The sequence below is a fragment of the Macaca nemestrina genome, chromosome 1, assembly GCF_043159975.1.
Source record: "Macaca nemestrina isolate mMacNem1 chromosome 1, mMacNem.hap1, whole genome shotgun sequence".
NCBI lineage: Eukaryota > Metazoa > Chordata > Mammalia > Primates > Cercopithecidae > Macaca > Macaca nemestrina.
This window is the reverse complement of record NC_092125.1, coordinates 210,546,842-210,573,806: the sequence shown is the minus strand read 5'-3', so window position 1 is coordinate 210,573,806 and position 26,965 is coordinate 210,546,842. Positions and strand designations below refer to the sequence as shown.

Genomic DNA, 26,965 nt, shown 5'->3' with positions numbered 1-26,965 from the left:
AGAAGAGGGAAGACATGTCGATTTCAGGAGATGACAAGGAAGCCCAGTGTGGCAATGGTGGTGGGAAAGGGTGGCCAGGGAGGCCACAGGTAAGGTAGAGGAAGCCAGCTGGAAGTTGTAAATAGCCATTCATACCACACAAAAGGGTTAGAACTTCATCTTGAGGGCAGAGAGGAGTCATGGATGGGCATTAAGCAGGAGAGTAACATGATTAGAACTACATTTTAGAAAGATCTCTCTGGGGATTGCTTCTTAGCCTTTTGGCTAAGATCAAGTGTAGAAAGATCTCTGTGGGGTAGCAGAAGTCAGCTCAAACTTCACCTGCATTAGAATCACCTGGGAGATTCATGGAGCCTCAGAAATTCTGAGTCCCACCCCATGAGTTTCTTATTCAGCAGGTCTGAGGCAAGGTCTTTTTTTTTTTAGACAGAGTCTCGCTCTGTCACCCAGGCTGGAGTGCCATGGCGCCATCTCGGCTCACTGCAACCTCCGCCCCCTGGGTTCAAGTCATTCTCATGCCTCAGCCTCCCGAGTAGCTGGGATTACAGGTGCCTGCCACCATGCCCAGCTAATTTTTTTTTTTTGGTATTTTTAGTAGAGACGGGGTTTCACCGTGTTAGCCAGGATGATCTCGATATCCTGACCTTGTGATCTGCCCGCCTTGGCCTCCCAAAGTGTTGGGATTACAGGTGTGGGCCACTGCACCCAGCCTTTTTTTTGAGACAGTCTCACTATGTAGCCCAGGCTGGAGTGCGGTGGTGTGATCTCACTGCATCCTCTGCCTCCTGGGTTCAAGCGATTCTCCTGCCTCAGCCTCCTCAGTAGCTTGGATTACAGGCACCCACCACCACGCCCGGCTAATTTTTTTTATATTTTTAGTAGAGATGGGGTTTCAGCATGCTGGCCAGGCTGGTCTCGAACTCCTGATCTCAAGTGATCCACCGCACCCAGCCTGAGGTATGGTCTTGAATATGCGTGCCTCACATTTCCAGATGATACTGCTGCTTCTGGTCTGAGGACTACAGTTGGACCCACTGATGTAGAGGGTGGGATGGAGAGTGTGGGCAGCAAGACCATTCAGGAAGCTGTGGAAATAACCCAGATGGGAGGTGACAGAGGCAAGGCTGATCACAGTTTAGATCTGGGTGCTGCGAACTTTTCAATGCCTTAATGGTGAGATTGTAGGCATGGTGATAAGAGGCTGTTTCTTGGAGGGAAATCCACTGGGCAATCATGTGCCCCTGGCACTGGCCAGGACAGCCCCCAACACCCAGCTTGGGGGGGGGCCAGATCCACAAAGACAAGATGCCCAGAGTTGCAGTTTAATGTTTAATGCCCAATTATCTCAATACAAGGAGGCTTACATGGTGCTCATCAAGACAGGACCAGCGAAACCAGGCCGCAGGAACTGACCCGCATGAGTCCCAGCACGGGGACCATGTTCTCTCGGGTCCAGCTCACCCTCGAAAAGTGTCACAGGCAAGGTTCTTCAGCTCACCCAGGAGCCAGCAGGCTGGCCAGGCTTATGGCCATCATGGTCACTGAGGGTCCTCGTGGGAGAGTAGGGTTCTGGGACCTCAGGATACAATGACAAGAACCAGAAAGCTGCTTCCAAACAACCCCAAAAGGTTTTCACTTCACGTGCGCTAAGCCACACAACACCTGGATGCTGGGGCACCCAAACCCTTTCCCTAAAACTCTAAACACTGCAGAATGGAGGCTGAGAACACTAGGGGAGGGAGAACAAAGTCAGAACCATCCTAAAGCCAGTTTTTCAAGCCTGACCACCTCCCTCTTCCTCCCTGCAGGCACACCAGCCGATCCCATTACTGTGGAAAAGGAACACCCTCTGGTCTAACACCTTTAATGGGAAGGGAGTTAGGAGCATGTTCTCGTCTTCAAGAAATCTCTGAATCTCCAACTCTACTGGATGATTTCCTGGAGCCCCAAGCTTTAGACATCTCTGAGGACATGGGTGATTTTGCGGGGGCTGCTGGTAGGGCTGGGAAGTTTCCTGGCAGAAATTATTTACCTCAGAAAGAAACTGGTTTTTCTCCTACCCTAGTTTTAAAGTCTACCTGGTCCCTAAAGAAAATACCACTCAGGCTGGGCCTGGTGGCTCATGCCTGTCATCCCAACACTTTGGGAGGCCGAGGCGGTGGATCACTTGAGGTTAGGAGTTCAAGACCAGCCTGACTAACATGGCAAAACCCCGTCTCGACCAAAAATACAAAATTAGCCGGGCGTCGTGGCGCATGCCTATAGTCCCAGCTACTTGGGAGGCTGAGGCAGAAGAATCACTTGAACCTGGGAGGCAGAGGTTGCAATGAGCCGAGATCAGGTCACTGCACTCCAGCCCGGGCAACAGAATGAGAGTCCACCTCAAAAAAAAGAAAAAAGAAAATACCACTCAAAATGCGTCCTGAAAGCGCTCTGTGGAAGTCGGGAGGCTTCAAGTGTCACTGGCAGGAAGCGGGCATGAGATTGCGTTCTGCACTGAGTCTGAGGCTTAGCCTGGGAGGCCTAGCCCCGTGGCCAGGCAAGGTGTGAAAGGGACAGTACAGAGGGGGACAGAGACAGCTGCTGAGGACACAGGGCACAAGCCTGAGGGCAGCTCCCCTGTCCAGCCATACGGAGAGGTGTTTAGGGCATGAGCTTACATTCCAGACTTCAGTATTAAACTCATTCCCCATGGGTCCTGCAGGCCTCTTCTTCCTTTTCTCTGATGTAATTCTTGGGAAAAGCTCCAGACAGAGCCCAAGGGATGGGAGTCAAACACCTCTGACTCCAGGGATGGCACATGGCTAAATGGCAGCCCAGTGGAGACCTCAGAAGAGCAGCCCACTCACCCCAAACGAGATCCCACGCAGGGTCCCTGAGCATGCTGGACTTTAAGATGGGCTTCTGATAAGACCCTTGTATTTGGGGAGGGGAGACCAAAAGTATTTCTGTAAGGGGTACAAAATTAGCCTTGCTTATAGAGTGGGGGCAGCTGTGACCTGCTGACCACTCCCGGGAGGGGGCTAACTTGGGGGCCCAGGAATTTGAGCAAATGAGGAGGCACAATTGTCCCCAACTGGGCATTAGATCACATTGGGCCCCACCCTGAAATAATCCCCCGTCTCAAACTTCAGACATCAGTCAGTTAGTTCAGGAGCCATCCAACAAAACCAACTTCATATTTTAAACCAGCTTAATGCTACAGACTTTTTAAAAAAGTGCTGTCCAGCCAAGCCTCTGAGAAAACCTAGCTCCCTGAGGGGTGGGTGGCAGGCCTCTCAGACCAACCCCTGCGCCTCTCTCCAGAAGGCACGGCCTTGGTTCAGCCCAGAGCACCCACATCCCAGGGTGAGTGGAGGACAAGAGCAGCTGGGCTGCAGGGATAATGTGGGATGATCAAGCCTCTGGGGGAACAGGCTGAAGCCAAAAGACCCCCTTAGGACCCCAGGCCTGAAGAGGTAACATGAGTTCCTCTCCCCATTAGCTGCGAAGGCCTGGTCTGCCATGAAGGCCTCTCTCTGTCACCCCCTCAGTATACCTGGGAAAAAAGGGGTGAACAAGTCACCAAGCCCCAGTCACCTCTGTCCTTGGGGGTCTGAGTGAGCTCTGAGGGGTGGAGCGGTCCTTAAGGAACCATCCCCTTCAATAACATGGTGAAAAACTTCCTCCCAGGGAAGCAGAGAATGATGCCAGTGCCACATCGGGGGGCGGAGGGGATGCTTTGGGCAGTTTTTTGTTTTAATCTGACCCTTCTTTTTTTTTTTTTTTTTTTTTTTTGAGACGGAGTCTCGCTGTGTGGCCCAGGCTAGAGTGCAGTGGCCCGATCTCGGCTCACTGCAAGCTCCACCTCCCGGGTTCGCCATTCTCCCGCCTCAGACTCCGAGTAGCTGGGACTACAGGCGCCCGCCACCACGCCCGGCTAGTTTTTTGTATTTTTTTAGTAGAGACGGGGTTTCACCGTGTTAGCCAGGATGGTCTCGATCTCCTGACCTCGTGATCCACCCGCCTCGGCCTCCCAAAGTGCTGGGATTACAGGCTTGAGCCGCCGCGCCCGGCCTAATCTGACCCTTCTTTACAGTGGGGCTGCCTCTGCCTACCAAGTCCTTGGTGCAAAATGGCTCCTGGACCACAGCAAGGCAGAAACTCTGAGGAAAGGTGCCCGCCACAGCCATGACAGCTGCCCCCATGTTCCTGTCTGTTTTCCTTGGGAGCTTGTCTCTGCTGGACCATTTTTACATCTCAAAGGGAGGGAGAGGTAAGGACTTCCTCAGGAAAGGGGTCTCCTGAGCAGGTGGCTCCTGTTTCCACAGGAGCCACAGTGCTACCTGCCTTAGGATGGCTCCCTGGAACCATCTCTGGGACAGAGGTGACCAGGAAGCCAAGACTGGCGGCTCAGCTGGAGATGTGAGGCCAAGAACAGGGGGAGAGGCGAAAGGGCCCACAGCTGCCGTTTACTAGAATTGTGAGGCCTAAGTGCAATTAGCGTTCCGGCCGACTGGACAGCCCCTCAGAGACCCAGCCCCACCACTGTGGGGAAACCAGGGACATGGCCTAGGTCCCTCCCTTGGAAACCCAGACCTGCCCTGGAACATGGACAGCGATGGGCCCTGATGGGCCTGTCTGCGGAGGCCTCACTAAAAACTAGAACAACCTCCCTGCTAAAACTCAGGGAGCACAAACATACCACTCAACCTGAAATAAATACAAAGGCATTAAGTGCTTCTTGGTACGTCGAGGGTCCTAATTACCCCTCAAAAGGAGGTAGCAGGGCCTTTCCCTGGACTTGGCCACCTCACCTGCAGCCTTCTCGTGAGAGGTCAGAGGTCAGAAGACTGGATGGGCCTCCCCAGGCCCAGCTTCCATTAGGAAGGTGAGGACCCACACCCTTATCCCCTCCTCACCCGTACCATTCACATCTCCCCACACAGCTTCTGCCGGCTGGGGTGGGAAAGGCGAGGAGACCCCATTCCCTGAGGGCAGCACCTAGTGTCCAATGTCCCTGTGCAGGCAGAGGGCCTGTCAGCCTGTTTGTGAGGAGGTAGAGTCGGGGGCAGGCTGCTGGGGGCAGGCAGAGCCACTCAATTAATCAACAGGTCCCCGAGGTCGTAGGAGTCGAAGAGGTCGCTGATGCCCTCACCCGCCTCCAAGCCCCACAGGTAGTCGTCCTGGTCCAAGGACGGGGAGAAGCTGATCAGAGGGGAGCTGCACGCCAGGGTCGGGGACAGGAACTGGTCCTCAGTCTGCTGCAGGAGTGGGTGTGGCAGCTCCAGCATGCTGTCAGTAGCCTCCAAGGGGACCAGGGATGGAGGCGGTGGGGCCTGCTGGGGGGTTGGCGCTGGCGCTGGCACTGGAGACAAACAGACAAAGGTTACGCCTGGCCCTGGCATCCAAGCCCTCAGCACACGAGGACAGACTTCCGGTTCTCTGGACGACTGCACCCTTCTCCTCTCTCCTCAGCCTGGGTGCAATGCCCTGCTCTCAAAATCCACCTTCCAGAGTCTACACCCAACCCTACCCCTTTTCATGTACTTTTTATTTTTCTGAGACCGGGTGTCATTCTATCACCCAGGCTAGAGTGCAGTGTTGTGATCTCGGCTCACTGCAACCTCCACCTCCCAGGTTCAAGCGACTCTCCCACCTCAGCCTCCTGAGTAGCTGGACTATAGGCACACACCACCACACCCAGCTAATCTGTGTATTTTTAGTAGAGACGGGGTTTCACCATGTTGACCAGGCTGGTCTCAAACTCCTGACCTCAAGTGATCCGGCTCCCTTGGCCTCCCAAAGTGTTGGGATTACAGGCCTGAGCCACCGCGCCCGGCCAAAAAGGAAAGAAATTCTGATATATGCTACAACATAGATGAACCCTGAGGACATTAAGCTACGTGAAATAAGCCAATCACAAAAAAACAAATACTGTGTGATTCCACTTATATGAAATACTTAGTCAAAATCGCAGGGACAGAGAGTAGAAGGGTGGTTGTCAGGGGCTGGGGAGAGAGGGGAATGGGGAATAGGTACAGAGTTTAGTTTTACAAGGTGGAAGGAGTTATGGACATGAATGGTGGTGATAGTTACACAACATTATGAATGTATTAATTACCACTGAACTGTACATTTAAAAATAGTTACGATGGTAAATTTTTGTTATGTTGACTCTACTCCCCACGACACACAACTATACCTTACCTCGTCACCCTCTCCAATTACTGGCCCATTTTTCTGCTCCTTTGCGCAGTAAACTTTCTCCAGAGTAGCCTGAGCTTGTCTCTACTTCCTTATTACTATTCTCTCTTCAACTCACTCCAGTCTGGGGTCTCTCCCCACGATGTCCCTGAACCAATGACCTCCATGCTGCTAAATTCAATGGTCATTTATCTGGCCTCATCTTATTTGACCTTTCAGTAGCCATTCTCCAGCACTCTAAGCTCATTTCTTTCTCTTCTTTTTTTTTTTTTTGTTTTTTTTGGAAACAGGGTCTTGCCCAGGCTAGAGTGCAGAGTGCAGTAGGGTGAACACGGCTCACTGCAGCCTCAACCTCCTGGGCTTGAGCAATCCTCCCACTTCAGTCTCCTGAGTAGCTGGGACCACTGGTGCATGCCACCATGCCCATCTAATTTTTAAACTTTTTTGTAGAGATGGGGTCTCACTCTGTTGCCCAGGCTGGTCTCGAACTTCTGGGCTCAAGCAATCCTCCTGCCTCAGCCTCCCAAAGTGCTGGGATTACAGGCATGAGCCACCACACCCAGCCTGCTCATTTCCACTAAGAGGTAAGATGGTGATTTCCCATACAGGAACATGCAATGAGGCACTGGAAATTGCCTGCCACATACATCCTGATGCTCAGAACTCCCCCCATTGGAGTCATTCCTTAAGCCCCAGCCAAGTATTATTTTGAAGATACAACTGCGCTGGGATGCTAGGCTGCCTGTTGAAACTGGAGGTGCACCCGTAGACATGTGATTTCACTTATTTATTTATTTATTTATTTATTTATTTTGAGATGGAGTCTTGCTCTGGGCTTCACATTTTAGGGCATCCACTTCCTCCCCTCTGCAAGGGGCACGGTAGCTCTACCTACCTCAAAGGGTTGCTCAGAGGACTGCATGGTAAGTGCATATGAAGCACTGGTTTGGCCTGGCGCAGTGGCTCATGCCTATACCAGCACTTTGAGAGGCTGAGGTGGGCAGATCACCTGAGGTCAGGAGTTCGAGATCAGCCTGGCCAACATGGTGAAACCCCATCTCTACTAAAACTACAAAAATTTGCCAGATGTGTTGGCGGGCACCTGTAGTCCCAGCTACTCAGGAGGGACTAAGGCAGGACAATGGCGTGAACCCAAGAGGCGGAGCTTGCAGTGAGCCTAGATCAAGCCACTGCACTCCAGCCTGGGAGGCAGAGCAAGACTCAGCCTCAAAAAAAAAAAAAAAAAAAAAATTGCTCCCATTTACCAAGACTAATGGGGGAGGTGGTGACACTGCCCTTGAGGCGAGGCATGGTTTAGCCTCCTTGGACACTCAAACGGCCCTGAGGGAGTCCATGCTGTTACCCCTATTTACAGATGAGAAAACTAGGGCCCAAATAAGTCAATTAAATGTATTTGAATTAAAAAAAAAAAAATCTAAAGTTTGTTTGGCACGCTGCTGATGTTACAGTCAGAGGCCTGGCTTGGGAGCGGGGAGCATGTGGGCTCAGACTCTGGCGCCTCCTCTCACCAGCCATGGAACCCCAGAACTGTTTCCTCATGTGGAAAAACAGGGATGAGTATTAGAAGCAGTAACTGATAAGACACATGTGAAAATGTCTATTATAGATCAGACCTTACTGTCTCCTGCTGTTGATCACGTCCAGAAATAGAATCGCCTTTTGTAATATGTGTCTCTCCACCACCCTCTGAATGGCTCTTTCTGTCTCTAAAACAGCACTAGGCCCAGCTAGTAGATGCTCTTCACATAAGCCTTTTTTTTTTTTTTTTGAGACAGAGTCTCACTCTGTCGGCCAGGCTAGAGTGCAATGATGTAATCTCAGCTCACTGCAACCTCTGCTTCCCTGGTTCAAGTGATTCTTGTGCCTCAGCCTCTTGAGTACCTGGGATTACAGGCATGCACCACCACCTCCGGCTAATTTTTGTATTTGTAGTAGAGATGGGGTTTCATCGTGTTGGCCAGGTTGGTCTGGAGCTTCTGGCCTCAAATGATCCACCTCCCTCAGCCTCTCCAAGTGCTGGATTACAGGCGCGCACCACCGCGGCTGGCCACATAAGCTTTTTTTTTTTTTTAAAAAAAAAGCACATTTAGCCGGGCGCGGTGGCTCAAGCCTGTAATCCCAGCACTTTGGGAGGCCGAGACGGGCGGATCACGAGGTCAGGAGATCGAGACCATCCTGGCTAACACGGTGAAACCCCGTCTCTACTAAAAAATACAAAAATCTAGCCGGGCGAGGTGGCGGGCGCCTGTAGTCCCAGCTGCTCGGGAGGCTGAGGCAGGAGAATGGCGTAAACCCGGGAGGCAGAGCTTGCAGTGAGCTGAGATCCGGCCACTGTAGTCCAGCCTGGGCAACAGAGCAAGACTCCGTCTCAAAAAAAAAAAAAAAAAAAAAAAAAAAAAAAAAAAAAGCACATTTATGCCATATCATCTCCTATAACCCACTCAGTATTCGTGAGGAAATTTCAAGTGTCCCCATTTGAGAGATATGGGAACTGAGGCTTCGAGGAGTTAAAGTGATTCACTGACAGTCACCAAGTCACTAAGAGGTGAGATACAGGTTTGAACCCAGGTCTCCCAATTTCAAATCCTGTGCCATCAGCTACATTTAGGTTTATTTCAGAATGTCAGAGCCTGGAGAAATGTCAGAGACGATGTTGTTCAAACCCCTTCTATTACAAATGAGGGAAACTGAGGCTGAAGAGAACACTTCCCCTGGTAATGCATAACCAGGGCCAGGACCCAGGTCCCAAGACTGTAGCAGCTTCCTTTCCTACATGGCCTCTGGCACTCAGACCTCAAAACAACACTACTTCAGAACACAGCACGAAACACGCGTGTGGGGGCGTGTGTGTGTGTCTGTGCAGGAGAATCGCTTGAACCTGGGAGGCGGAGGTTGCAGTGAGCCGAGACCAGGAAAACTTCCTCTTCCTCCCTTCAGCAGGGTAACACTGAGGCCATGCGACAAGGGTCGGGGGGACAGCTATGACATGAGAGCTGGCCCCACCACTGATTGTTCTGTAAGCCTCTACTCCTCTCTAGGCCTCAGGATCTTGATTTGTAAACCTCAGGTAAAAACTTCCCATCCGGCCAGGCTGGGTGACTCACGCCTATAATCCCAGCACTTTGGGAGGCTGAGGTAGGTGGATCATCTGAGGTCAGGAGTTTGAGACCAGCCTGGCCAACATGGTGAAACCCTGTCTCTACTAAAAATACAAAAATTAGCCAGGCGTGGTGGCACGTGCCTGTACTCCTAGCTACTCACAAGGCTGAGGCAGGAGAATCGCTTGAACCTGGGAAGCAGAAGTTGCAGTGAGCCGAGATCGTGCCACCGCACTCCAGCCTGGGTGATAGAGTGAGACTCTGTCTCAAAAAAAAAAACAACTTCACACCCTTGTTTATGCTTTGGGATCTGCCCCCTCCATCCAACGTCTCAGAGGACAACTGAAGCGAAGGTGATTCCAGCTTTGGAGGGCTATGCGCATGCTAACACTTGAGTGAGGAGGCACAGCAGGAGGAGGATGGACCAGAGGGTGGGGCACAGGTCTGGGATGGGAGATAGGCACTGGGGAGGTGCCCCGAGGGACAGATGGCTGGCACAGGGAGAAGCTCTGGTCCCTGATGAGGCCTGAGAGACACACGAGAGATCATTAGAGAAGAGTTGGGAGGCTGGGCTCTGGTCCCAGCTCTGCCATCAACTTGCTGTGTGACCTTAGGGAAGCCACTTGCCCTCTCTGGGCCTCTGTTCACTCATGTGTAAAAAGAAGGGTTGAGTTAGATGGGGACAGCAAACTTCTATAAAGAGCTGGAGCCTGTAATCCCAGCACTTTGGGAGGCTGAGGCAGGTGGATCATCTGAGGTCAAGTGTTCAAGACCAGGCTGGCCAACATGGGGAAACCCTGTCTCTACTAAAAATACATACACACACAGAAAAATTAGCTGGGCGTGATGGCAGGCACCTGTATTCCCAGCTACCTGGGAGGCCGAGACAGGAGAATTGACTGAACCCGGCAGGCACAGGTTGCAGTGAGCCGAGATCGCACCATTGCACTGCAGCCTGGGTGACAGAGCGAGACTCTGTCTCAAAAAAAAAAAAAAAAAAAAAAAAAAAAAAGGCTTGAGAGTATTTTAGGTTTTGTGGGACACTTGTGGTCTCTGTCACACAGTTGCCTTCTTTTTCTTTCTCCCACAACTCTTTTTTTTTTTTTTTTTTTGAGACAGAGTCTCGCTCTGTCACCCAGGCTGGAGTGCAGTGGCCGGATCGCAGCTCACTGCAAGCTCCGCCGCCCGGGTTCACACCATTCTCCTGCCTCAGCCTCCCGAGTAGCTGGGACTACAGGCGCCCGCCACCTCGCCCGGCTAGTTTTTTGAATTTTTTTAGTAGAGACGGGGTTTCACCGTGTTAGCCAGGATGGTCTCGATCTCCTGACCTCGTGATCCACCCGTCTCGGCCTCCCAAAGTGCTGGGATTACAGGCTTGAGCCACCGCGCCCGGCCTCTCCCACAACTCTTTAAAAATGTTAAACCATTCTCAGCTCATGGGTCATTAAAAGCAGGTCAGATTTGACCTGCAGGCAATAGTTTATTAACCTCTGAGTTAGAGAAACGGACACAACCAGGGTACTGCAGAACCCTTCCAGCAAGCCTATTCCATCAGCCCAGCTCTAGCCCTACCTTTGTCTAAACACTACGGTTCTACTTAAGAGAATGCTGCTGCTAAATAAGAAGACAAAAAGTGGAACACTGGCCTACACAGCCTTGAAGAATCCTGCCGGTCTAACCGGATGTGTGATCCCAGGAAAAGGCAAAAACTGTTCTGGAGAGGGGCCTTTACAGGCTTCCATTTGTACTCCTTCTGGACTCCCACCCTCTTTGGGAAGCTCTCAGGAACTCTGCTCCCTGGCAACTTCCCTGTACTGCCTTCCACCAGGGGTAGCCAGCTCTTAACCATACTGTCCACCTCCCAGCCAGAAGCCCCTTCTTTGATTTGTTCTATGCCTTGTGGAGAGAGCACTGGGCTGGGAGTGCATAGACCAAGGTTCAAGACACAGCTCTGTTGCCTCCCAGCTGGGAGACCTTGGGTAAGACACATCACCTCTATGCCTTAATTTTTTTTAATGGGCAAATTTTATTATTTTATTTTATTTTTATTAGAGATGGAGTTTCATTATGTTGCCCAGGCTGGTCTTGAACTCCTGGGCTCAAGTGATCCTCCCACCTCACCTTCCCAGAGTGCTGGGATTATAGGTGGGAACCACAGCATCTGGCCTATTCTTTTTAAATTTTATTCTTATTTTTATTTTTGAGACAGGGTCTCCCTCTGTTGCCCACGCTGGAGTGTGGTAGCATGATCATAGCTCACTGCAGCCTCAACCTCCATGGCTAAAGTGATCCTCCCACCTCAGCCCCCCGAGTAGCTGGGACTACAGGCGTGTGCCACCACACCCGTCTAATTTTTAAATTTTTTTGTAGAAACAGGGTATCCTGTTGCCTGGGCTGCTCTTGAACTCCTGGTCTCAAATGATTCTCCTGCCTCGGCCTCCCAAAGTGCTGGGATTATAGGCATGAGCTATAATCTCACAACAACCTATGAGTTAGACAGTATTAATTACTGTGCCCAACTCACAGATGAGAAAAATTGAGGCCAAGAGAGGTGAAGTAACTTGTCCAAGGTCACAAAGCTGGTAAGTGGTTGGGCTGGGATTCAGATCCAGGGCCTTCCTCTGCCCTGGAGCAGCACCAGCCTTCCTAGCGGGGCTTTATAAAGCATGAAGTACAATGCACATGTGTGGGGTAGGATGACTGCATCTCCAGCTGCTGGATAAAACAGGAGATTTTCAACAAACATTGATGTAGAAGAGAAAACTAAGGCCGGTTGCTCCCCCAACCTCCTGTCCCTCTGGACAAGGGCCCTACCTGAGGATGCTGTGGGCTCCATGATGCTAGGGTCGGTGCTGCTGCGGGGCTGGGCAGAGTCAGGGCTGGGGCAGAGGGTGGAGGTAGAGGGGAGGGGCTCCTCGGAAGGACTGTCCGGCTCCTGCACCTCCTCTGGGCACAGGTAGACTTCGATGGGCCCTTGGGTGCTCTTGAGATATATCTGCAGGTTGTCCTGAAGGAGGAAGAGAAGCCAGGTCATTGCTCTGGGCAGCTGGACACTTACACTCAGTGTGTATGGACAGACGCACATGGCTGCTGCCATCCCTGGGTGCAAGCTCAACCCCTGGGCTGGCACTGAGACCAACTCCATCTGGCCTAAGGTGGACTTCCGCTGTTTCTGCTGTCTGGCCCCGAAACCCACTTCTTTTAGGGGGAACACCTTGATTTTCCTGTGGGAAATCACTCTTCCCTCCACTCTCAGGTCATGTAGTTTTGGGGCAGGGGGGCAGAACCCTTCCCCAATGCCAGTGGGTGAGCTTGTGACGCAGCCAGGAAAGTTAGTGTGACGTGATTGGTTGGGGTGGCAAATGGCTCAGGTGGATCCAACCAGCACTAGGCCCACAACTTTTGCTGGACTTGTGGGAAATGGGAGCCCCCTTCCCACTGGGGTTGCTGAGCTGGTATCATAAAAGCTGTCTGCCACCACAAGGAGAGAGCCCACCTGGGAATAGAGTCAGCACAGAGAAAAGCAGAGAGATGAAAAGCGTGAGACAGACCTGAAGTCATAGTTTGGGCATCTACATCCAGCCTTGCCCGCAATCTCTGAATCTCCCCCAGGACTTGTCACTTGGTTCCCGCCACCCCTACGCATACCTCCGGCTGAAGCCAGTTGGACTTGGCTTTCTGTTACTTGTAACCAAGAGTCCTAATATTTGGCCTTCCCACTCTGCCTCTTCCCTACCACATAACTACAACTTAAGCCACAACTGATGACATGCCTGCCATCCCGGCACATGTCCAGGTCTCCATGCCTGTGTTCCCACAGGACTACACCTAGCAAAAACCCTATTCGTTCTTTAAGACCTAGTTTAACTGTTCCTATCTGGGATACCTCCTCTAACTACCCTTTCTCTATGCTCTCAAAGCACATCTTCTGTCTATAAATGACAGCAGTTTTTTTCCCACTAAGTCCTGAACTCCTCCAGGGGAGGGGCGGGATGTTAATCGTCTCTGCAGCCCCCGTTCTTCCTGGGGCTGGCTCTGGGCAAGGGATATAAGGTGAGCAGAACATTCTCTCGTGAAGCTTATACTCTAATAGATGAAGCAGAATGCAATTGTGTAATCATGCCAAATATACCTCAGCAAATGGAGATTAAAGGCAGTGGAAAAGCACAGGTGTTTACGAAGTCTGGAGGTAATCAGAGAAGGCTTCCTTGAGGAAGTGACATTTGAGTTGAGACCTGTAGGATGAATAGCAGTAAACCAGGCAGAGAGGGAAGAGCATTTCAGCTGAGGGGAAGAGCATGTATGAAGGTCTTGCACAGCTAGGTGCGGTGGTTCACCCCTGTAATCCCAGCACTTTGGGAAGGCAAGGTGGGCAAATCACTTCTACGCTGGAGTTCGAGACCAACCTGGACAACATGGCAAAACCTTGTCTCTACAAAAAGTGCAAAAAATTTGCTAGCCATGGTGGCATGCACCTGTGGTCCCAGCTACTGAGGAGGGTGAGGTGGGAGGATGGCTTGAGCCCGGGAGGCAGCGGTTGCAGTGGGCTGAGATCATGCCACTGCACTCCAGCCTGGGTGACAAAGCAAAACCCTGTCTTTAAAAAAAAATCAAATAGGTCGAGCTCAGTGGCTCATGCCTGTAATCCCAGCACTTTGGGAGGCCGAGGCGGGTGGATCACGAGGTCAGGAGTTCAAGACCAGCCTGACCAACATGGTGAAACCCCATCTCTACTAAAAAAAGTACAAAACTTAGCCGGGCATAGTGGCAGGCACCTGTAATCCCAGCTACTTGGGAGGCTGAGGCAGGAGAATCGCTTGAACCTGGAAAGCGGAGGTTGCGGTGACCCGAGATCACGCCATTGCACTCCAGCCTGGGTGACAGAATGAGACTCCGTCTCAAAAATAAATAAGTAAATAAATAAATAATTAAAATAAAATAAAATAAAACAGAAGATCTCATACTAGGAATGAACTTAGTGCAATGGGGTAACTGCAGACAGGTCAGTGTGGCCAAAACAAAGACAGATGGGACAGCAGAGAAAAGGACGAGGCCAGCTGGGGTCAGAGCACCGAAGCCTCATAGGGAGCGTCAGGAATTTTGGTCTTTAACTTGGGAAAGCACAGTCAGCATGAAGGGATTTTCATGAGTACTGACACCGTCATACGTGGGCACGAGTGTGCATGTGTGCAGGAACCCAGGGCCGGTGGGATGCAGAAGAAACTAGGAACAGAGATTTTCTCGGGCCACTGCTCAGTCTCGGTTGCCCTTTCCAGCCTCTGCCATTTCTGCTCAAGCTTGAAGGCCACCAATATTGCCATGGACACCAGAATGGGCCTGGGAAGCATGGGGCTAGGCAGTGCCCGGGACAGAGTCTGCAGAGCTGCCTGGAACCCTCCCTAGCAGGGTCTCAACCCTGCTCTCCACCAAATATTTCGCCTCTCACCTCAGTCCTGTCAGGCACTTCCAGTCTCGTCTGCGGAGGGGCCTTGACGGCAATCACTGTCTGCTCCTTAAAGTTGCCGACAGCACGGATATCCTGGTAAGTCACATAGGCCAGCGTAGGGCAGGAGAGTCAAGAAAAGTGACTGTCTGGTCAAAATTCAAACCCCAAGCCTGCCAGGAAGCACCTTCACCTCCTAAGCCTCTGAACATTACTTTCTCACTCCTTGTGCAGCTTAGAAATAACTATAATCTGTAACCTGTTAATATCATAAGCTACCTTGGATCCCTTTGGAAAGCAAATGGGGATATAAATCATAAAAATTGTTGCCTTATATCAGTTTTTTATATAAAGGCTTCATCTCTCAAACTAGATCATTAGTTCTGAGAAGGCAGGAAGACGTGTTTTATTTCTTTATATTTCTCACAATGCCTCACATCCTTCCGAAAATACAAGATCATATCCAAAACCAATTTGATATGAAACAATTTTGGAAAATGTATGAAAAAGCCTTAGCAAAGTCCATGCTCTTTGACCTCTTCATTTTAATCCTAGGAATCTGACCTAGGAAAACAAGTAAAAATATGGGAAAGCGTTCTATGTATAAAGATACTCGGCCGAGAGTGGTGGCTCATGCCTATAATCCCAGCACTTTGGGAGGCCAAGGCAGGTGGATAACTTGAGGTCAGGAGTTCAAGACCAAACTGGCGAATGTGGTGAAACCCCATCTCCACTAAAAATACAAAAATTAGCTGGGCATGAAGTCCGGGTGTGGTGGCTCACTCTGGTAATCCCAGCACTTTGGAAGGTCAAGGCGGGTGGATCACCTGAGGTCAGGAGTTTGAGACCAGCCTGACCAATATGGTGAAACCGCATCTCTACTTAAAATACAAAAATTAGCTGGGTGTGGTGGCAGGCACCTGAAATTTCAGCTACTTGGGAGGCTGAGGCAGAAGAATCTCTTGAACCCAGGAGGAAGAGGTTGCGGTGAGCCGAGATCGCACCACTGCACTCCAGCCTGGGCAACAAGAGCGAGACTCCATCTCAAAAAACAAATAAATAAATAAATTAGCCAGGCGTGGTGGCGGGCACCTGTAATCCCAGCTACTTAGGAGGCTGAAGTAGGAGAATCGCTTGAACTCAGGAGGTGGAGGTTGTAGTGAGCCAAGATTGTGCCACTGCACTCTATCCTGGGCGACAGAGTAAGACTCTGTCTTTAAAAAAAAAAAAAAAAAAGAAGAAAAGCTATGTGCAGCAGGCACACAACTATATTACAACTATATTTAAATAACACACATTCTGTGTGCAATTCTGGAACAATGGCTATGTTAAGGTGGCAGTTTGTCATTCTTTTTCTCCATTTTCCAGATTTAAAGGCAAATGTACTTGGCTTATTTTCAATAATGAAAAAATACCTTTAATAAACTTGAGACCAGGCACAGTGACTCATGCTTGTAATCTCAGCACTTTGGGAGACGGCAGACTGAAGTGGGAGGATCGACTGAAACCAAGAGTTAGAGACCAGCCTGGGCAACAAAGTGAGACCCTGTCTATACAAAAAATAAAAAATTAGCCAGGCATGGTGGCACACGCCAGTAGTTCCAGCTATTCGGGAGGCTGCGGTGGGAGGATCACTTGAACCCAGGAGTGTGAGGCTGTAGTGAGCTATGATCATGCCATTGTACTAAAGCCTGGATGACAGAATGAGCCCTTGTCTCTAAAAAAAAAAAAAAAAAATTCAAAAAATAGACTTGAGAAGAAAGGCCACCCAGGAAGGAAGAAACAGATGCCAGACCCTTAGGGTAAGTTACTGAATCAACTCAGGATAGATATAAACATGCAACAGGTTCCTGCTCCCTGACACCTTCCCCCAACGAAGGAGGATATCTCTTGTTGGCCTTGTCCTCAGTCAGGTGCTTGAAGCTCAGAGAGCAGCTCTGGATGAGCTGGTCCAAGGCCTCCTCGATGTTCATCAGCTCCTTCAGCTCCTGCCCCAGCTGTTGCTGCTTCCCAGGCCGGGTGGGGTCTTCAAACATTCCCCTGCCTCTGGGAACAGAGCAGCCCCCCAGTGTCAGTCTGTGGGTGAAACTCCAGAACAAGGCCATTCAAAAAATAGTCTATGAGGGTGCTCCCCTGGGTTGTGTAAATCAGTGGTCATGCCTGGCTCTCAGGGAGCTACCAGGGATTGGAACGAGAGGTTTGGGGGTTGGGCTTGGGAGAAGAAACAAGTCAAGGCCTGAACCCCACTTCTGGGGGGCTCTCGATTCTGTTCATCCCTATCCCCCAGCCTCCTCCAACTGGAGTAGCCTCAGTCCTGACTCCCCACTCTGGCTTCTCTTAGGCCAGGGCTGTAGGCCACCTCTTAGGTTGAACTCTTAGGCCACCTATGCCAAGGGCCGTAGGTCAGTTCTTTAAATCCTGTAGAAATGGAGAGAGGAGGCTGGAGTACTCCTATCTCAGATCTGGAAGAAGTCCGGGATCCCCCTACTTAGCTCCCAGGGGACTGCCCTAAGCTAGAAGGAGTGGATATTAGGATCTCTGACTCGAGAGGAAGAATCTGGGGTCCCCTTTGGCCTTTACACCTCCCAGATGTCATTCGTCACTCTGCCCCGCATCACGTTCTCCTATTACTTCAGCAGGTACACGGCGCTCTTCCTCACCATACATTGGCTCTACCCCCAGCAATAAGCCTATTGGATGTTGCTCTTGGTCCGCCTCAGCCCTTGTGCCCATTGGATGTTGCTCTCAGCCCTGCCCCTGCCACTCACAGCCACTGGCTATTGCCTCTGGCTCCGCCCACAGCGCAAGTTCCCATTGGAGGGTACCACTGGCCGCCCAGGCACTCACACCCACTGGATGTTGTTCTTGGCCTTCTTGCGGATGAGCTGGATGCCCTCCAGCACGTTGGTGATGTCATAGATGCGCCGCTTCTGCACGTCCAGCACCTCAGCGGCCCAGTTCAGGTCCAGGACCCCATCCTCTGACTCGCTCAGGAGGTAAATGAACTTCTTGGTGAGCAGCCCCAGCGAGGTGTCATACCGAGTCTTCTCCCCGGGGGATTTGGGGGCTGAGGAAGAAGGGGACCCAGTCACAGCTCAGGGAGGGCCCACGCAGGACCCTCGTCCATTGACCTAGGCTCATTAAGTACCAACTTTTCACCACTTTCCAGTCTACAAAGCACTGTGAGCAAGGGCATCCATCACCACCACTGTCCAGACAGGAAACCTGATACCTGAGAGGGAAGGTGACTTGCTTAAGGTCTCACAGCCAGTGGGCAGTATTGGAAGCCAAGTGTCCTGACTCCTGGTTTAAATGCACATTTCCACCACAGCTTAGGGCTGCCATACCACCATCCACAACTACTGTCACTGTTCTAAGTGCTTTCCATATACGAACACATTTAAGTCCTACAACACCCTATAAGGTTGCTGTACAGTCATCCCCATTTTATAGATGAGAATACTGAGGCACAGTTTAAGTAATTTGCTTAGCTCACTCAGCTAGAAAGTGGCAAAGCTGGAATTCAAATCCAGGCAGTCTGGCTCCAGAGTTTTCCTTCCTTTTTTTTTTGAGACGGAGTCTCGCTCTGTTCCCCAGGCTGGAGTGCAGTGATGCAATCTCGGCTCACTGCAAGCTCCGCCTCCCGGGTTCACGCCATTCTCCTGCCTCAGCCTCCCGAGTAGTTGGGACTACAGGTGCCCATCATCGTGCCCGGCTCGGCCTCACAAAGTGCTGGGATTACAGGCCTGAGCCACTGCACCCGGCCCGGAGTTTTCCTTCTTAAGCATCACCCTATCCTGCCACCTAAATGTCCGGAGTTTGGAATTAGAATAGGGTAGAAATGATAAGCCTGGATTTAAGAGCATTTTTATAGATAGGCACTTGCTTTTTCTTCCCATGTGAATCACAGTGATCTGAAAAAAATCGGTCCTGTAACATAAAGTGGGGGAGGTTCATGAAAAAGGTCCCTTTCTCAAATGAGGTTGATGTTGCAAGACCACATCTCAGCTGCAGCATCTTAAACCACAAGGGGACTTTTGTAATCGAGTGACTTCCAAGTCATATGGCAAGTTAGTGGCCAATCTAATAATTCTGGAGCCTGAGTTTTAGAGTCTTAGGTTCCTCTGGAAGAGGACCAGTTATCATGAGCCTTAGGATCCTTTAAGACAGTACTTTGGGCAGCTTTGACCAATCAAATGTAGAGGAAACTTTCTTGCCATTCCTGATCTAGCTGTGCCTCCTTTCACAAGAGACAACTAAGGTTCACAGGAGTGAACTGTCAGGTCGGGGCATAGGCCTTCCTGGACCCCCAAAACTAGTGTTCCTTCCAAACACAGTTGCTTAAACTCCTGCTCTAACCCAGAATTTTTTTTTTTTTTTTTTGAGATGGAGTCTCACTCTGTCTCCCAGGCTGGAGTGCAGTGGCACCATCTCGGCTCACTGCAACCTGCCTCCCAGGTTCAAGCGATTCTCCTGCCTCAGCCTCCCAAGTAGCTGGGATTATGCACCACCATTATGCACCACCACGCCCAGCTAATGTCTGTATTTTCAGTAGAGATGGGGTTTCACCACGTTGGCCAGGCTGGTCTAGAACTCCTGACCACAGGTGATCTGCCCGCCTTGGCCTCCCAAAGTGCTGGGATTATAGGCGTGAGCCACCGTGCCCGGCCTATCCAGGATATTGACTGAAAATATCAAGAGGCAGCAACCCCCTCCAACTTAGCTTTAGGAAGGCACACCTGGGCAGCCTCTGGATCTTAAAAACCTCTGGGGTAGCAGAGACTGGATTAATCTGTGCTTCCCTTCCCTTTGAATCACTTGTTCAGCTCCTTGTCTGCATGTGGGAGAAAGACCCCGGTTAGCCCCTGCTCCTCTGATTGAGAAAAATTGACATTGACCTAAACATTAAAACTTTTTAAAAATAATAAATTCCCAAGTAAAACACTGGTCACTGCATTTAGATCATGAGAGCAGTACATGGCGTGGTAGAAGTAGTGCGAGACTGGCCGGGTACGGTGGCTCACGCCTGTAATCCCAGCACTTTGGGAGGCCGAGGCAGGTGGATCACTTGAGGTCAGGAGTTCGAGACCAGCCTGGCCAATATGGGGAAACTGTGTCTCTATTAAAAATACAAAAATTAGTCAGGGATGATGGCATGCACCTGTAGTTCCAGCTACTTGGGAGGCTGAGGTGAGAGAATTGCTTGAACCCCAGAGGTGGAGGTTGCAGGGAGCCAAGATGGCACCATTGCAATCCACGCTTGGTGACAGAGCGAGACCTGTCTCAAAACAACAACAAAAAACAAAAACAAAAAGCAAAAAACGTAGAAGTAGTGCAAGACTTACACGTCCAGGCTCTAGTCCTGACTCCACTCTGAGACTATGGGCAAGTCACTCAAGCTCTCAGAGTCTCAAGTTGCCTGATTAGTAAAGAGAGACAAGCCTACCTACCCGTCAGGATCAAGTGATAAAATGCACAGGAAGCTTTTGATAAAATGCACAGGAAGCTTTTGCAAACTGGAAAGTGATCCAAATATGACTCCCAGTGATTGGGCAGGGCACTGCCCTCTGTCCCTGCCCCACCCCACCCCAGAGGCCCCATCAGCACTGCTTACTTTTGGGGCTGGGGAGGCCATCCACTCTGATGCACTTCCCCTTGGGGGTTGGGAACTCAGGGACGGCAGGCCTCCCAATCCCCTCCAGATCCAGCTTCCTTTTGGCCTTGGAGAGAAGGGGAAGAGAGAGGCAGAGTTTGAGAATCATTCCTCCTTTAGCCTTTCCCTGATATGGGGCCAAAGTGATAAGGTCACTTAGCAGCCACCTCTGTGCCTCAGTTTACCGCCAGTCCTGGTGAAGCCCTGCTGTACTTGATAGGAAAATATCAATGACCTGAGGAAGTGAGCTTTCAGGGGAAGTCTTGTTTCCTGAAGAGCAAATAAAATTCCCATCCTCTGAGGCCCAGGCACTTGAGACCCTACCAAAGCCAGTCTGGCCAGGGGCTCAGGGTTCCTTAACCACAGGCCTCAAGCCCGCTCCTACACCCGCTTCTCACCCCACCACACCCAGAGGATGATACCAGGAGGAAGCAGTGGGTAGGGCCTAAACCACATCAGGGTGGGGAAAGGGCCCCCTACAGAAGCAGCTGGCCCAGCCAGACTGAGTGCCCATCACAGTCCCACAGCTGGTCCTTATCAGGGTGGGGCTGGGCATCCGCCCAGACCCAGTGGACTTCCTGGCTCAGTGCCACACCCCAGGGAGGTGCCCACAGTGGAAAGCAGTACAAACATCCCCACCCCCATGTTTGGGCTCCAGCTTGAGGGCCCCAGGGCCTCCTGAATAGACTGCATTTGCCATTCTTTCTTTGCCGAGAGGGGCAGACAATGAATCCTTCCCGCAGACAATGAATCCTTCCCGTGTCTAAGGACAAGCAGCTGAGGCCACCCCCCTCCCGCTCCCCCTCTCTGTTCCCGCCAAGCTTGGGAAACACCTGCCGGGGAAATCAAACCACAGACCCATCTGCTCCTCTCCACCCTGTCGCCACCCGGGCCCCAATTAGGCCCAGAGCTGCACTGGCCCGGAAAGGGCCTCTCTCCTGGTTAGGGCTGGGCAGGGGCAGGGCAGGGGCAGGGCTGGGGCACTGGGACACTGGGACATAGGTCAGAGACCCATGCTTGAACCTCCAGCTCCTTTGCAGGCTCACTGTACGAGCTCCATATCTAGGAGCCTCAGTTTCTTCCTCTGTAAATGGGGTAGAAAATGCCTACCTCAAGGGGCTATTGTAAGGATTCAAGGAAGGCACCACCTGGGCAGCCTCTGGATCTTAAAAGCCCTGGAACAGGCTGAATTAATCCCCGCGTCGCTTCCCTTTGAAGCACTTATTTAGCTCCCTGTCTGCATGCTGGAGAAAGACCCTGGGTAGCTCCTGCTCCTTTAACTTCTGTGAAGTTCTCAGCCTGTGTCTCAGCACACAGTAGGTGTTCAGGAAATGCAGAGTCCCTTCCTTAAAATCTAATCTCGACCTCTTCCTTGACACATCCTTCTGGGGGTCATCAAGCCCATTTCTTTCCTCCTTCCAACTCTGGATCCCCCAGACACCCCTACCCCGGCTTGGACAGAGAAGCCTATTTTAACGTTTGGTGTTGAGGTCATGCTCGGCAGGGCTGAGACTTCTAACTGCTGCTGAGCACAGCTGGGCTGACAGGTGTTGGGGGTGGTGACAGCTCTTCCTGCTGTCAGTTCCCCTGCCCCCACTCCTGCCCCGTCCAGGAAGTCTTCCTGGGCTTATTTGAGGAGGCTGGATATGACACTCCTGCTCTCCACCACTACCCAGACCTGGAAACCATCCAAACACTTTACTGCTCATTCTTGAATGAGTCTCTTGAATATTCCTTTTCTACCTTCCTAACTGGTGAAAACCTATATTCTAGGGATTTAGCCCCACCCTGTCAGTAGAGAAAGGGCCAGGCACTGGCAGAGACCTTCCACATGCCCTGCACCACGCCCCAACATTCATCACTTCCCTGAATCTTCCCACACCACTAATCCCCATTGTACAGCTGAAGTAATTGAGGCTTGGGGAGCTCTGAGTCCTCCATCAATCCTGACCAAGGCTGCGCATCCCAGTATTCTTCATATATCCCCCGGCAGGAGCACCAAGGGCAGGGAGAAGGGACGCTCAGGTGGAGTTCTACTTGATGCAGACGTGGGGCAGCCCAGAGCCTCCCCAGCCACACCTGCCTCCCCGCACAGAACACACCAGGAAGAACCCCGGGAAGACCTTGCACAGAATATCTATGCTGGGCCTATTACATGCTCATAACAGTCCTACCGCATCAGTATTGGCACTGGCTCTCGTAAGACAAGAAATGGAGACTTACAGAGAGTAGGCACATGCCCAAGGTCACACAAAGGCCAGAGCCAGGGTCTGAACCCAGGCCTGACTCCAAAGCCATGTACCAGGTTGCCTCAGCTGCATCCCACACACGCTGCCCCAGGATTTGTTAGAATTTGGGCCAAGGCCTGGGCTATGCCCACCTGTCCCCATCACTGCATGCACATGCACACACACACACACGCACACACACACACACACAGCCGTCTCTCTTTTCTCACCCTCCTTTACCCTTAGTCTGCACTCCCAGGGTCCCAGTGCAGCAAAGTGTCCCCCTAAGGATACCTCCCTGACACCTTTGGGCAGTGCCCAGAGTAAAGTCAGCCTATGGCTTGGGCTGAACCTGCAGAACACAGGTAGCAGAGGGCAAGCCCAGGAGGATCAGGATCAAGGTGAGGCTGAGCACAGGTCTTGGAGTCAGACCGGCCTGGGTTTGCATCTAGGCCTTCCCCTTCTTAGCTGGGAAATCAGTTGACCTCGAGTCACCTATAAAATGGGCATCATTATCTCCACCTATGCTGAGGATTCAGCGAGATAGTGCAGCAAAGCGCTTTGCCCACAGGGAGTGCTCCCATCGGGGGGCTACTAGCACTGACGTATGGGGAGCACCAGTGGGAAAAGGGGAAAGTTCAAGGGTGAGCTGAAAAGAGACTGCGGTGGGAGGAGGAGAGCAAAGGCTATGGCCACAGCCAGAGACCGGCTTAGCTCTATCCTGGACACTCTTAGGTAGCCCCTTTGGCTGGATCTTCAAGGCCCGGTCAGGACTCAAGCCCACCCTGCCAACCCCTAGAAGAGTACAGCTCCTTACTCAGGCAGCTGCAGAAGTGCAGAGGGTCAGAGATCCCCAGGCACAACCGCCTTACGGGCCCCAAGGTGAGGAAACTGGGACTTGGGGAAGAGGAAGTGACTTGCCCAAGGTCACACAGAGTGGAGCCTGGTCTCTCCTAAGCCCTAAGTTAGATGGTGGGGGTAGGAGCAAATGTAAGGGGTCGAATCTTGCTTTCAGATCCCAGCTCTGCCACTTGGTAGCTGGGCAGCCTGGGATTCACTGTCTGCCTCTCTGAGCCTACATCTCCTCACCTGACCTAGCTTGTAGAGTTGTGTGTTAAAATTTTTGTGTTCTTTCTGCCTCACAAGAGGAAATTTGGAAAATGCAGACAAATTTTCTGTTCACGCCTGTAATCCCAGCACTTTGGAAGGCCAAGGCAGGCGGATCACCTGAGGTCAGGAGTTCGAGACTAGTCCGGCCAACATGGTGAAACCCCATCTCTACTAAAAATACAAAAAATAACCCCGCATGGTGGCAGGCGCCCGTAATCCCAACTACTTAGGAGGCTGAGGCAGGAGAATCACTTGAACCTGGGAGGCAGAGTCTGCAGTGAGCCGAGATGATACTACTACACTCCAGCCTGGGCAGAGCTTCCTGCAGGGATGACAGAGAATGATGCCATGCGCCTGGCCAGAGGAGGCATACGATAAAGGAGCATTCCCTGAGCTTTCCTCAGAGGACTTGGAAAGAGCTCTGGACAGGGAGCCAGGAGATCTGGGTTCTGGCCTTCATTCTGCCACTGAACTTGGTTGCCATCTTTGGACAGTGCCTGAGGTCGCTTTAAACAGACGCTCCCCAACAAATCCTGCTCACCCTGCACTTTGCAGCCTGGCCACAAAGCAAGTGGCCACACCCAGGGTTGGGTTTGGAGCTGCTCCAGGTCACACCCTTGTAAAATGAGTAAGCAGAGGGCAGGCCTGCCCACGGGGCTGGGCCCCGGGCATCTGGGGATTGACAGGAGTGGGAGCTCTGGGCCTGGCAGGACTTTAGGGTGGTCTGCTGCAAGGAGACTCTCCTGCTTCTTTGCTTGTGACCCAGGCAAGTGACTTCCTTTCTTTGCTCAGTTTCCTTATCTGCAAGATGCCTCATTCTGAACATCTTGACCAAGATAATGAACGTGAAGAGTGCCAAGCAGTATCTGGCACACGAGAGGCACTCAGTAAAAAAGAGACCTTCTTGCTAAGATCACTGAGCCCCTCTGGGAGGGAGGTACAGACAAGATGCACTTGGGCTCCTCTGGGAGGGTTCAAAGCAGTGTAAAACCACAGCTGTTACTGAAAATTCCAGTGTGAAAGCAGCTGGCCAGAGGAGAGTGGGCCTGCTGCAAAGTTCCCTTCCCCGGGGGGTACTCAGCTCCTAAGTCAGGCAGTAATAAAGAAAGTCAAGGCTACATAGAGAAGAGCCTACTGCCTGACCAGGTGCAGTAGCTCATGCCTGTAATCCCAGCACTTTGGGAGGCCGAGGCAAGAGGATCGCTTGAGCCCAAGAGTTTGAGACCAGCCTGGGGAACATAGGGAGACCCCTGTCTCTGCAAAAAATAAAACAGAGAAGAGCCTACTGCCTTGTGAGTCCCATCACTCTACCCCATCCCCATCTCTGACCTTAGGTCACATCCCCTCTCTGAGCCTGTTTCCCCCTGTAACATGGAGCTACTAATGCCATCTATTTCACAAACTACAAAGATGTTTTGGGCTATAAAACGCTGACCACAAGATCACCAATCCCAGTTATCCTCGGTTGCTTAACCTGTAATATGGGGACAATACCATTCCTGCCCACTGCCCTCCTAGTTAGAAATCATGTGCAGGAAGGGTCTCCGGAAAGGTTAACGTTTTGAACATGGGCAAAGCCTGAGTCCACTGGCAGGGAGTAGTGGCTCTGCCTGCATCCAGAGCTGGCTGGGCATCCGTGCCTGCTGACTAGCACAGGTCTGACCAGATGCCTCTGGGGCAGTGGGGGGTGGTCTTATCCCTGTACCTGAACTTATTCACCACACCCACAACTAAGCAAACCTATAACACCCCAATCCTCTCCCTGGAGCCGGCTTCCAAAACCCAGGACCTGGAGTCGAATGTGGCAGAGAAGAGCTAGCCCCACAGCCACCCTGTGCACACACGCATTGTCAAGGAGAGGACACTGAGGCCCAGACTGGGGCCAAGACTTGTCCAAGGACACACAGAGAATTAATGGCAGTCACACCAGAAACCAGGCTCCTCAACCACCACCACCCCCACTTCCCCGGGCTTTTCCCATTCCACCCCCAACCCTAAAGTTGTTTTGATTCACATGGGCTCCAGGAATTCCACTCCCACAAAACACACCCTGAGCCCAGGTCGGCAGGCAGCCTGGTGCCACTACACTTTGGGCCATCTCTGGCAACGAGCCTGGGAGCTTAAGGAGAGAGCAGCCAATCTGAACAGAACCCAGGGGGCTGCCCACATTTCTATCTGCTATAGGCTGCCTGGGAGGGAAGATTGGGTCTTGGGGAGGACCAAGGGCAGATACTTGGGGCTATACCAGGAGTTGGCTGGACAATTTGGAGTCTGTCCATGGCAGATTGAACCTGAGAGACTCACTAGACCTATCCCTCTGTCTTACCAAAGTCCCACAGTGTCCCCAGGCATGCTCTTTGCCTGGACAATAGCAGGCACCCAGTGCTGGTTTCTGGCCAAACAATGAAGTAATGAATGAATGGCGGCAACTTTGGCTGCATGGGCTTCCCCAAGGTCACACAGTGCACTGGGAGTAGTGGGTTGGGTCTCCCTCCAGACTCGCAATCCAGTGCTCATTCCACTCCACTAAAATGGATGAGATTACTTCATCCAAAGTCTGAAAATGAAGGGGTCTTCTACTCAGATATTGGGGGCACTGGGTCCTGGAAACTGAAAGCTCATCTTCCCTCTTCCCAAAACTCTACCTGCTCCACTCAAACTGGATCTCAGGCACCCCTCCCTCCTTTCCCACACCTGGAAAAGCATAGGGGGAACCGGTGGGGGCCCCAGCATTACCGGCAGCCGGCCTGCCGGCAGGCATCGAACAACTTGGCCCTCGGGTCCGTGGGGAGTGGCATCGAGGCAGGTGCCGGGCGCCACTGCGGGAGGCGCCGTCTGCGGGTACAGCGGCGTGTAGTAGGTGGTAGTAGCTGGGCAGAGCTGGGGGCTGCTGAGGCCGGATGGCCACAGCTCTGTGGGGCTCATCGCGGGCACCACCTTCGGGGGCTGCCCAGCGGCCGAAACCAAGGCCCGGGGCCCTTGCAGCATAGCGAGTAAGGCGCCCCCTACCCAAACGGGCCTGGCGCGCCCGCCGACACCTGCGGGTTCCGGTGCTGCAGCCGCTCACACGGCCCGCGGCATGGCGCGGAGGCCGGGGGAAGCCACCAATGGACGTCTGCGGGGCAAGGCCGGACCCTCCCCTCCTGGCCCGCAGCCGAGCAGAGCAGCGCTTGGAGATCGCCGCTTGGAGATCGACCGGCGGTTGCGGTGGTGGCACTGCCAGGGG

At 52.0% G+C, this 26,965-nt stretch overlaps 1 protein-coding gene across 2 annotated transcripts; it reads right to left on the bottom strand.

Moving 5' to 3' along the window:
* Positions 1-4,698: 4,698 nt before the first annotated feature.
* On the bottom strand, positions 4,699-26,965 carry LOC105494424 (E2F transcription factor 2). Of its 2 annotated transcripts, none has more exons than XM_071098764.1 (7): positions 26,476-26,965; positions 20,363-20,468; positions 17,602-17,815; positions 16,636-16,794; positions 14,752-14,866; positions 12,120-12,312; positions 4,699-5,347 (listed from the first exon to the last, which is right to left on the bottom strand). In XM_071098764.1, exons 1-7 carry the CDS (start codon positions 26,725-26,727, stop codon positions 5,079-5,081), a joined length of 1,308 nt encoding a protein of 435 aa, XP_070954865.1. In that variant the 5' UTR covers positions 26,728-26,965; the 3' UTR covers positions 4,699-5,078. The 2 variants fall into 2 exon arrangements, with proteins under 2 accessions (XP_070954865.1, XP_070954862.1); XM_071098761.1 differs by having other exon boundaries at positions 17,596-17,815; positions 26,476-26,963.